We start from the raw sequence: 12966 nt of genomic DNA, 5'->3' as shown, positions 1-12966 counted from the left end.
ACCAGGGCACCCGGCAAAGAAACTTTTTTTTTAATAAACTCTTTGCTGAGTGCCAGAGTTAGGGTACTCGGCAAAGATTTCTTTGCAGATGGAGGCCGAGCGGGCCCAGTGAGAGGCCGAGCGGGAGTCTTAAGAGAAGAGGCTTTGCGGACATGCTTCAGTTCATGCAGGCTCTTGGGCCCCATACGGGTGTACCTGTGCCACCTAGGCTAATGGCGCCACCTCTACCTCCCCCTCATACAAATGCTACTCATGTGAGTAAATCTCACACATGCAAGTAATTCGTAGATTAGCTATTTAAGTAATCTTGTCTCACATGTAATCTCTTCTCTTTGTGCAACCTCCGTTAGCGGGTTCGAATATTCCACTTCATGGCACTCTTTAGTCAAGAGCATGGGGCCAATGGCCTCCTCAGTGAGTCGCACTTGTATTTTCATGTCTTGTTCACTTAGTGTTGCACATGGATTTGAGATTAACTTGCTGTCATGCACTTGTGTTATTTGAACAATTGTGATAGACTTGTTCGGAGTAATGGATCGAATTGTTGTGATATATGTGATATATATGGTGATGGATGTGATATGTATGGTGATGGATGTGATATTTGTGATATATATGGTGATGGATGTGATATATATATGTGATATTTCATGTTTATATCGATGGAATGTAAAAAAATAAAAAACACTTTTTTAGGTCGACTTGCCGAGTGCCTAGGCCTTGGCACTCGGCAAAAGCTAGGAAAAAATTGCAGGAATTTCCCAACTTTGCCGAGTGCCAAATCCCAGACACTCAGCAAAGATTTTTTTTCAAAAAAGAAAATTTCTTTGCCGAGTGCCCTACAGGAGGCACTCTCGGCAAAGTGTTTTAAAAAAAATCTTTGTCAAGTGCCCTGCGGGAGGCACTCGGCAAATATTTTTTTAAAAAAAATTCTTTGCCGAGTGCCCTGTGGGAGGCACTCAGCGAAGGTTTTTCAAAAAAAATCTTTGTCAAGTGCCTTGCAAGAGGCACTCGACAAAGATTTTTCAAAAAAGTAATTACTTTCTTTGTCGAGTGCCCTGCGGGAGGCACTCGGTAAAGTTTTTTTTAAAAAAAAATGTTTGCCGAGTGCCCTGCTAAAGGCACTCGGCAAAGCCGCCGTTAACTGCGGAACCGCCGTGACGATGACTTTTCTTTACCGAGTGCCACTGCAGTACTCGATAAAGTCTTTGCCGAGTGTCCGACAAACGACACTTGCCAAAGAAGTCTTTGCCAATATTTTTTTGCCGAGTGCTACACTCGGCAAAGCCTTTGCCGAGTGCAACTGGGCCTTTGCCGAGTACCTGGGGCACTAGGCATAGACCCAGTGTCAGTAGTGCACGATCTGCTCTTCCCTGCGTGCTGCTCTGGCTGCCTAGCCAGTCCACAATGTAACCGGCTTGGTCGGTCCTCCTACATAGCCACACACATGGACTACATACACAGCAAAAGGGAGGTATAAATGACGAAATTGACCAGCATGTTGTTGACGCTCGTTCTTCACTAGATAAACCCACGAACCTCTCCCGAGAAGACTCGTCCAGGAGACACATAATAGGAGTATCCTAGGATTAGTAATGCAACCTAGAACATCAGCATATCTCATTAAGAGAAGTGTTGGATAGCAAGGGGGTTGGAAGAGATTGGTTTGGAGCTAAAATGTAAAGATAGATATGCTTTTGGCTGTTGAATAGAAGGATTTCTAAATGGGCCATAATCCTCTCATATAAATAGAGGGGTGGTCATATCAGCCTCCAGACTTTGATCCAATGTCCCAATGCAAATATATTTTTAGGATTGTATAATTAACAGAAACATTGTTCATACGTCTTTCCCTTCGTCATTTTAGTTGTCAATAGGTATCCTTGAATCTTGGCAGCACTAGTTTTTGAACTCACTGTCAATGTTTTCCTAAACGCTAAACGGTAAATAGTCGGTCACCTGCCGTTTAGCCATTATTCGGGCTAAACAGTCCATTAAACGGGCTAAACGGTCAATTAAACGGACTAAACAGATGATTAAACGGAAACGGTGTACCATTGTGTAGCGTTTACACGGCGTTTAAACGGTCTAAAAGGCCGTTTAGGCGAACAGTGCTCACTGTAAAGCCTCGCTAGTCTCCATGCCTAGCCTCTTTTTCTAGAAACTGTCCATGAAGTAGGGTAGCTCACAAGATGATGACCCCTCTTATAGTCAATTAGGTCAATCTCAGTGAAAGTTTTTTGTGAGTTTTATTTACATTAAATAGGTTGTCACATAGTCAATTATGACATGATAATGTATTTAAGAAAAGCGAAGAAATGAGTTTCATCTCTTGACACGATTATCGACTCTCTATGAGTCAATAAATTAAATGCTATCAAACTATAGAATAAAACTTTGCATTGAGAGTGAGTGCTTCACTTAAGTTTTATTTCATTTCATATGATATGGCGGTCTTAGAAATAACATCATGAAACCATCCATTGAGACTAGCTTTGCCATAAACTACTGTTGCCAAACTCTCCCCAACAAGTATTGCAATTCTAACATAGTTGCGGCTTATTAGACCATTTTGAGTTGACCAAAATTATATAATAATTAATATTTATAATATTAAATAAACACTATTAGATTTGTCAGAAATATATTTTTATAGCACATATATTTCGTGTGGTAAATACTGATTTTTTTCTGTAGTCTTAGTTAAACTTAAAAAGAACTTTAGCTAAGGATAAACCTACAGTTGCATTTTGTATATCAAAAAGCACAAAACATCCAGTTCAGAGTTGTTCAGCACTCATGCGCAATGCATACAAGCAGACACAGTTTGATCAAGCTGCTTATTACAAGGCTCAGCCACATACGAATCACTCCTGGCATCTGCCAAAGACTGAGCACCCAAATGGATCCAACCGTGATGATGACTCCGTTGAGACTTTCTACGTCCACTTGATCTGTGCCGGCCGCCTGAATAACTCCTCCAACTTGACGATCAGGCCTTCCAGCTACTCTCCAGCTTCCTTCTTGTAGAGAGATATCCATCCTCTCAGCATTCTTGCAATCGGAACTAGCATCATCTTCATTCCCAGCCATTACCACACTCTGAAAGCACAATTCATTCCGTAATTTCCATAAATACCAAAGTACAGCTGAATAAACGACATTAGTTATCAGGTGCTTCTTATTAGCAATCCAGAGCTTCGCTACAGATTCATAGTTGTGACCAATATCTACACACAGCACCTCTGAGATATTTCTCCACACATTCACAGCCACACAATATTCAAAGAACAGATGAGAAATAGTCTCATGATCACGATTCACGACAGAAAAAGACAAGTTGGGTCACTGACATCCCTTCTTTATTCTGCAAATTGTCTCTTATTAACAATCTATTTTGAGACAATAGCCATAAGAAAAACTAGACTCTAGGTGATATCACCAGTTTCCACAAACCATGCACAAACCTAAGGAAAATCCCTCTACCATTAAAAACAGCAGGGGAAACCTTTTATTTTATCTAAAAAAAAAAGTCAAGCCCGGCCCTTCTCTCGGACAGCCGGTGGCCATAGACGGACGGATCCTGCAAGCAATCCAGCACCAGCAGATAGTCATGAGAAAGGATCTTCACGGGCAACGAGACTAGAGAATCTTCACAGGTAACGAGATATATACTATAATCCACTGGAAACACGAAGGCAGATCAGAGAGATGGATGTACGTCTCGTCTGGCAAATTTAGGTTGATTCTAGCTCACCGAGCTGCGAGAGCGAGACCGAGACCGGCCAATGCATCCTGTCCATGGCCGTAGTACACAGTACACATGTGTGGATACAGCACGCAGCAGAGAGTTACGCTTTCTGCTCCGACGATCCCATGAGGTGGTCGTCATGAGGACCGGCCGGCTCGATATCGATAGTTACGCTAGCTGGCTAGCTGCTCCGACTTCGGGATCGACGTCGCCGGCCGGCCGGTGCACGCATTGAATGCCGCTGCCGGCCGGTCTCTGCCAGCCGCGTCGTCGTTGCGATGCTCCGGCCGGCCGGCAGCCGCGCCGCCAGCCGTGTGAAGTCCCATTCATACGGCCGGGGCCCACGGCCACAATCAATCCACAGGTACTACGCTCAGAGCCTGTCTTGTGTCATTATGCATGCATGGCGGCCAACGACGCGATGCTACATGTGATTGTTCACGTACGTACGTGGTGGCTGGCAATGGATTAATGGAGAGTCTGTAGATACATGTAGCTCTCTGGTACTTGAGTGATTGATTTGATGCATTGCTGGTGCCGCCGAATGGTCGGACCAAAGGATCTGCCAAAGTACTACTACCAACGTGCGCGTGCTGCACATGTACACATATACATATTTGTATGTACAAATACATACCAAAACCAGGCCATCTCCTCTGGTCGATCCGCTTTAAGGAGACTCATGCATTTACAAGGAAAACAACTGCACAAATCTAAAATTACAAGTGTGATATACATATATATGTGGCGCCAAAGCCACCCTGTAGCATTAGTTTAATAATTAACATAACATATATTCCCTCCATCCTAAAATAAAGAGTGTCGTTTTTGTTATGAATATGGACAAACATATATCTTAGATTCATAGAAAAAGGATACATTTTTTGGCATGACGGAGGGGTATGCATCATGGAACTAGATTTGTATGTTACTACAAGGTGCAAAAAAGTATTTTTCGTTTTCACATGCTGGTTTCATTTGCACTGAATTTTTTGTCTAACATAGATGCACTTCACAACATAAAAATGTCAATAGCAAAGGTTGTAGCAGCCTAAACCATGAACATATTAATTATTGATGAAAATTCAAAGGTGACATATGTAGTAACTAAATTTAGTGATGGGTCACAGCTATAACTAGCAGTGAACGTGAGGTAAAATCCGAGGAGATCTTGGAGATTTCATGGATGGGCATAGGTATTAAAACCTCCTTTCAAATTAAGGGTCGGTGTAGGGGGGAGCCCGATGGAGAAGCCTAGTATTGCCTCCATGAGGCTCCGCCCCGACTATGACCCATTATTAAGGTGCTGAAGTGATGTTATAACCTATCGCTGATGTTCATTCCGAGTGATAGTTTAGTGTTTCACCTAATTAAAGTGATTTTATTCAAAAATAGGATGGGTCATGCATAATAAACCCATACTTCTCAAGCTCTTTAGATGAAGTTCACTATCATACTTAAAGATGATGCATTACTAAATTCTAAATTAGTTTATCTACAATGTCAAAAGGGAGGTAACTTTAGATGCTTTATTTAATCCATTGTGTTTTATCCAAAAGGCTAATAACTACCACATAATTCAAGGGTTGCAGCTTGTAGCCAGATGATCACATTTATCACCTATACAATTGAACGACTAGGATCCGAAGGGTTCCCTGTGAGGTCAACTACTCAGCATGGGCCTTGGCCCACTGATTACTTGAAGACATGAGACAAGGTGGCATGTACTCTAAGGTATCAAGGACCAACCTTGCCGGATTCTAGGTAAAGTTAGTCTATGTAATATAACTAGAACTCTTTTGGCGTAACCGACTAGGACTAGATCAATGTGCTTGCCCTTTGGACTATATAAAGAGAGATAGGAGCACCACCCTTGTACACAACATCAATCATACACAATAGTTCAATGCAAGGCAACCGCCTAACTAGACTATGGTATTACGCCATTCAGCAACCTAAACATGTATAAATTGTTGTGTTTGCATTCACCGTCAAGTTTTGCATAACATTTGTAGCGACACCAGCCTTTTGCATCAGGGACGGTTCAACTAGCACGCCGCCTCTAACCGCACTAGGGAGCACTATAGCTATGTGACCGCCTCTAAAGATCCACTTTTAGGAGCGGTTCCATTAAGAAAATCGCCTCTAGAAATGTATCCATATTTAGGGGCGGTTAAGTTAAGAGAACCACCCTTGAAAATGAATCTTCAGAGGTGGTCCTCTTTACAAAACCATCTCTAAAAGAGCCCATCGAGCATCGTCTCGGGTAACCATGTGATGTGTTGTCAGTCATCAGACACCAACAGCAATAGATGCACAAAGACCATGAGGAGAACCATGCACAAAAAATTCTTTCATTTCACCTTCGGTTGAAATGTTGGTGGTCAATTCAAAAGGAGGGTGAGGCCACTACAACATCTCCAAGAAATTCAAAGATAAAGATTGCAGCATATCTCTAACTAATGTTCTTGCTAAATGTCTTGGGAAATTTTCTAATTGCTATTTATAACTAATATAAAGATCAAACTAAATTTTATATATAATTTACTAACTATTAACTACATTATAGCACTAATTTTGATCAATGCATCAAGCACCCATCTATTCATATAGGGCACACAAGCATCGGTGGATGAAGGGTGGGAAATAAGGTGTCGGTGCACTAATGGCTAGTAAGGCGGTTGTCTAGGATGAGTGTGACATGGTGTCTATCATGAGATCATTTTAGTAGCAAGGAGAAGGATGAAATCAAGGAAGAGAAGGTTGCCAAGGAGGAGGACATCGATGCAGTGAGGATAAGAATGGGCTAGGCCACATAGGTGGAGTTCATCAGGGAGATGGAGATGGAGGCTAGCTAGTGTTGAAAGCACAGGTACATCATCAAAGAAATGGAGGAGGATGAGCCATGTTATTGTTGATGTGGAAGGTGGTGCATGGTGATAACATCATCAACGAGAAATGAGGTATTATGTAATGGTGGTAATATGATTGAGTTGATAATGTGCTAGGACATAGCCAGTTTTGAAATGACTAGGTGAGTGTAAGGTTCCCTTATATAGGATAGAGTCAAAATGATGAGCTATGACTAAAGTTGTCACTTATTATGAGTTGACAAACTGTAATGTCATTTTGATTGATCATTAAGACTTTCCAAGAAGAATGTCTATTTTGGGGGAGTCATAAGTGAGTAGTCTTATTAAATTAAAAATGACAAGTGATGCTACCACCTACCACTAGTTACTTTGTCATTATTGACTATGGAGGAGTGAGCATGGGCCTATCATTGATGAAAAGAAGGAGGTGCAGGAGGAGGGCATCATCAAGGTGGAAGGGAGTGTTGTGGTGACAACAATGTCAACAGTAGGGCATAGAGGCAGTCAAAGTGTGGATAAGGTTCTAGGGCTTACTATATTTCACAATGATGAGGCAAGTAGATAAGGTGAACTATTATTGGGTTAGCACTAAAACCATTGCTTATGAGCGCACCATCACTTATAATCTCATAAAAAGTGACATCATATTAAGACCATCAACTTAATTAGAGTTTGATAGAAAGACCTATGACTTACATGAGCAGTGATTAGTCATAGGTCTAGTTATTATTAATGGTCAGTGCATTTTGTAGTGACATGGGTTATATGAACACCTATCACTAGTTACCTTGGCCATCATTAGTGATTGCAACTCCTAGACCTGGTTTGAACCCAAAATTAGTATCAAGTTGTCTCTGCAATGGCCATTAATTTGATTTTAGTGTGATGACATGTCATGCTTACTAGCCACTTATGTGTATTTTCACGTAGTGCTTATTGTAGTTGTTGTGTGTTGTGTTTGTGTTTTTAATCATGTTAGATAAAAGCTAACTTCAATTATTATCTTAATATTGTCATTGTGGCTTATTAAGAGATGATGCTTTTAACTAGCTACTCTCTCCATACCAAATTATAAGTTATTCCTAGAATCTTAGAGAGTCAAAGCATCTCAAGTTTGACTAAACTTATATGATAAGATAATAACGTTTATGATACCAACTAAGTATCATTAGGTTTTTTATTAATTATATTTTCATAATATATCTATTTGATGTTATAATTTTTTGTAATTTGTTTCTATAATTTTGGTCAAACTTGAGATGTTTTGACTCTCTAAGGTTCTTGGAATAACTCATAATTTAAGATGAAAGGAGTACAACATAAAAAAAAAGGAATCGCATCCAAAATGAACAGTCATCGGTAGCTAAAAACCTAGAAAATTAACTAAGATGGTTCTAGCGATTATTGTAAGTTAAATTTTCACACACTGATCCCACATCCCTTCATGTCCAGCAGACTAGCACCATATTAAACGCTTGAGACATCTCTAGGGCCCATGAGATGTACGAAGGTCCCAGAGTTAGGGTTGTGGCCGCCGTATCTGTGGAACAGGCTCCCCCATCCAGAGCCGTCTCTTCCCCTATATTTATGACTCTTGGTGCTCTCGCATGACTCTACAAAGGATCAGCAACAACGGTCTACTCTTGTCTCTCTCTCATCTCCTCCTCTCACTTTTTCGAGCCTGTGCGTGCATAAAAGTAGCAAGCAAAAGGTTCCCCTCACTTTTTGCATACTCCCTGATCTCCTACCAGTTCTTCTATCATCAGATTCAGAGGCTATATTTAGCACACGATCGAGGCAAGTACTTTGCCGTGCACTGCACTTTCCTCCCTGTGCTGTGTGGCGGCGGCCATCAATGGCGGACGGCCTGTGCGAGCTCCTGGTCGACGACCACTGCGAGCTCCGGCACCGCCTGTCGGGCGCTGAGGACCTCTTCAGCATCATCGGGACTACGTGGAAGGAGGGCACGAACCGCGCCGGCGGTGATGGTGCTGGAGGCTGTTCTTCTGGGGCTATGCGGGCATATAGCCAGAGCTCCCCTGCTGGCGCCGTGGGGGCTAGGCCGTCTGTGAACTGCCGGAAGCGCACGGGCGACGAGGAGAAAGGCAGCGGCGGCGGCGGCGCTCCCGTGCAGAAGAAGCACAAGGGTTCAGCGGTGACAGATGATGCAGCCGCTGACGAGGGGGAGGCGAAGATGTCACACATCACGGTGGAGCGCAACCGGAGGAAGCAGATGAACGAGCACCTCACCGTGCTACGCTCGCTCATGCCCTGCTTCTACGTCAAGAGGGTAAGACTACTGTCTATAGCTAATAAGCTATAGAAGTCTACTACTACATGGTCTTAATATATAGCAGCATGCATTCGCTACTACTTCCTTTTTGTCATGCTTCCTGCACTTGACATGCTAATTAATAAGCACTACTTCAGCAAATCTCTACTTGACATTTTTTTTATCCCTTGCTTCATTTGAACAAAACAGGAGTAGCAGTAATCCAGGCCTTGTTTAGTTCCCAGAAAATTTTACAAAATTTTTCATATTCCCCGTCACATCGAATCTTTAGACGCATGCATGAAGTATTAAATATAGACGAAAATAAAAACTAATTGCACAATTTGGTCGGAATTGACGAGACGAATCTTTTGAGCCTAGTTAGTCCATGATTGGACAATATTTGTCAAATACAAACGAAAGTGCTACAGTGTCGATTTCCCAAAATTTTTCGGAACTAAACAAGGCCCCAACTGAAAAATACCGCATCATCTTTGATTTTTAAACTAATATAACCTTTATTGTTTTCCTTGCTTGATTTGAATAGAACAGAAGTAATTTAACTGAAAAGTACTGCATCATCTTTGACTTTAAATCTAATAAGCTATTCTTGCATGATTTGAACAAAACAAAAGTATCCAACTTAACCGCGCGCATCATCTTTGATTTTTAATATAATAAGCTTTTCTTGCATGTTTGTAGAAAACAACAGTAATAATCCAACTGAAAATATCAGGTCATCTTTGATTTTTATCTTTTGTATGAGAAACCAGCGTGTGACACTGTAGTGTGTGTCCATATATGCACGCTGAACGAGGTGTGCGCATGTCAGCATGTGTCCATGCAAGGACGATGTACGATCGTCCATGTAGACGATGACTGCACTTGATGCCTCTCTTCTCTGCATGTACGCGTGTCTTTTTGTTGTGAAGTGTGATAAAATGCTGAGTCTGGTGTGTGTGATATGTATGTGTAGTTCCATGGATTATTGCACCTTGTAAAACAAGGGTGGTCATATGCATGATGTTGCGGTAAAAAAACTACACCCTCCATTTTAAATTATAAGACATATTAATTTTTTCTAGATATATAGTAAAAATAATATTTCTAAAAGTATCAAAACATCTTATAATTTGGAACCTAGAGAGTAAAAACTAGGTTAACAAAAAGCTACATTGCATATAGGAGTAGTATTATATTTGTGTACTCCATTGAACATGCAACGTTTAAGAGAATCTACGAAAGAATGAACCATCATGGATCTTACAATCAGAGTGGGAGATAGATCAATAGATCGACCCAAATGGACAGACAAATTATTTGCTGACTGCGTACTCATGCTCATGCTTATGTTACTCAGTCGATCGATCATCAATCAATGAACTGCATGCAGGGAGACCAAGCGTCCATCATAGGAGGGGTGGTGGACTACATCAAGGAGCTTCAGCAGGTGCTGCGTTCGCTGGAGACCAAGAAGCACCGCAAGGCATACGCGGAGCAGGTGCTGAGCCCTCGGCCTGCAGGTGGTAGCGTGTCGGCAGCCAGCCCGCGGCCTCTCGCCGCCGTCGTCAAGTCCACGCCGCCGCTCAGCCCGCGTGTCGCGGTGCCCATAAGCCCCCGGACGCCGACCCCGGGCAGCCCGTACAAGCCTGCTGCTGCTGCATCCGGCGCGGCTGGAACAGCTGGAAGCTGCAGGCTCCCATACCCGCCTGCCGCTGCCGCCTACATGGCGGCGGCGTCACCGGCGATAACGCCAACGTCGTCGTCGTCGTCCTACTCGCTCGATCAGCAGCAGCAGCAGCAGCACTACTCCATGCAGACGACGACGACGACGTACCTGCCGACCCTAGACAGCCTCGTAACCGAGCTCGCCGCGCAGGCAGCCTGCAGGCCAGCGGCGGCCGGCCTCAACCTCCCCGACGTGAAGGTGGAGTTTGCTGGGCCCAACCTGGTGCTCAAGACGGTGTCTCACCGGTCGCCGGGGCAGGCGCTCAAAATCATCGCCGCACTCGAGTCTCTGTCGCTGGAGATCCTTCACGTCAGCGTCAGCACCGTGGACGACACCATGGTGCACTCCTTCACCATCAAGGTACCCTATAAACTCGGAATAATATCTAATAATAGCAACAGATAATTTGCTAAACTCAACATACAGAATCATCATGCATGTGGACATTAACACAACGTATTAAAAGATGGACAGAATGATGTTAGCACATCTACTCACAAGAAGCAAACAAGACTAATGTGTGCATTTTTAAGGCACTCACACACTGCTGAATTAAGGATGGACCAGGCTGGAGAGCAGGCATTCAATTGGGAGCAGTAGTATGTAGTATTAGGCCTTGTTTAGTTGGCAAAATTTTGGGTTTTTGGCTACTGTAGCACTTTCGTTTTTATTTGACAAACATTGTCCAACCACGGAGTAACTAGGCTCAAAAGATTCATCTCACAAATTTCAGATAAACTGTGTAATTAGTTTTTATTTTTATCTTTATTTAATGCTGCATGCATGTGATCAAAGATTCGATGTGACGGGGAATCTTGAAAATTTTTGCGAACTAAACAAGGCCTTAGGATGTCCTCATTTCATGTGAGCTCTATATATGTAGCCTACTATTCAAACCCGGCCGGGAAATAACCATGGAAAAAGCAACATTGATCCAAGCATCATTGTTTCAAGCCTTGCATGCATGTATGTGCATGGGATATTCCATCTTTAGCTCATCAGGGCTCCTCTCCTAAACAATTTTTCAAATGGATCGGTCCAATCGACTGGTTTCTTCATGAAGTGCTAGGCTGCTAGCTAAGTGCGTGTATGTAGCTAGCTAGGTTCTACGTGGAGATATCTACTGTAGAGTTACTATGAGTCTGCGAGTGGTGTGTGGACAAATAGTGAACAGGGTTGGGTAGTATTGGTTTGGGTTCAGCAAATAATGTACCCCTGAGCAGTAGTGTGCATGCGTGAGAGGGAAAACCAGCAGAGCCATGGTTCTTATCCTCAAACAGTAACAACTAGCTAAGGTCGTCAGATGCCTGCTGGCGCAAACTATGCATGGCAGCATGTTACTGTCATGGTATAGTAGAAAACGTACAGCTGGAAGTAGTTTCATGAATACATGGATGTACTCTCGACTCTCGTAGATATGAGCTATATAACCTTGCTATTCGTCCATCTAGAATTTAGAAAATAGTTGAAAAAGTTCATGTATGTTATCGTGGTTTTATCGATGACGACCTATATATATGTGTACATATATTTCGAACAAGGAAAAAATTGTCTGACAACGCTTGCCTGCCTTTTTTTTTGTGTGTTACAGATTGGGATCGAGTGCGAGCTTAGCGCGGAGGAGCTTGTGCAGGAAATTCAACAAACGTTATTGTGATGATGACGTAGGATTTGGCTACCTGCACAGATGTAAAACTGCATGCCTACATGGTATGGCTCCCAGGCAGATTAATAATAATTAACGGGAGCAGTGTCATCGTCGGTGCAATCTGTGTGGCTGTACAAGCTGTAGGCTCCAGTTTACAGTTACAGATCAGGGTTATTTCGGTCTGTAGCTGTGCGTAGTTAATTAGTATGTTAGAGATTTGTTGTTGTCTTCATTTCTACTGCTGAATAATGGATCGATCTTCATCGACCTGTGTGTACGTTAATAAGTTGTTCTCTTCTAGCTTCTCTTGTTCTCATGCTTTTGCATTTACATGCATGCATGGCACGAGCCTGAAGTGCCGTATACGTTTATACTCCTGGTTGTTGTTCCAAAAATATGTAGTCACAGAAGGAGTTGGGTTTTATGTTGATTATTATATACATCAGCTAGCAGAGATAAGTACTAGGATGCAAGCATTGATCTTGTTTGCACACCGCTTCTTAAGTCAACAACGATTTGATTCAATGAATGACCCCTTGCAGTAGCTTGATGCACAAGTGGTTTAAAAACTTGCACTTGACCTCTTGATGAGCTTGGTTGATGACATGGTTGAACCACTTGAGTTGAACTAGCCAAAGTTGCACTATTGGACTTGGACTTTCATGATGAGAGTCATTATGCTAGGTTCATCTT

At 42.6% G+C, this 12966-nt stretch overlaps 1 protein-coding gene across 1 annotated transcript; it reads left to right on the top strand.

Annotated features, from left to right (window-relative positions):
- LOC8059051 (transcription factor SPEECHLESS) lies at positions 8257–12570 on the top strand. Its single transcript, XM_002453589.2, has 3 exons — positions 8257–8914; positions 10290–10985; positions 12217–12570. Exons 1-3 carry the CDS (start codon positions 8480–8482, stop codon positions 12280–12282), a joined length of 1197 nt encoding a protein of 398 aa, XP_002453634.1. The 5' UTR covers positions 8257–8479; the 3' UTR covers positions 12283–12570.

This window comes from Sorghum bicolor, chromosome 4, assembly GCF_000003195.3.
Source record: "Sorghum bicolor cultivar BTx623 chromosome 4, Sorghum_bicolor_NCBIv3, whole genome shotgun sequence".
In the NCBI taxonomy this organism is placed as follows: domain Eukaryota; kingdom Viridiplantae; phylum Streptophyta; class Magnoliopsida; order Poales; family Poaceae; genus Sorghum; species Sorghum bicolor.
The sequence above is the reverse complement of the archived record's forward strand: the minus strand, read 5'-3'. Positions and strand labels throughout refer to the sequence as shown.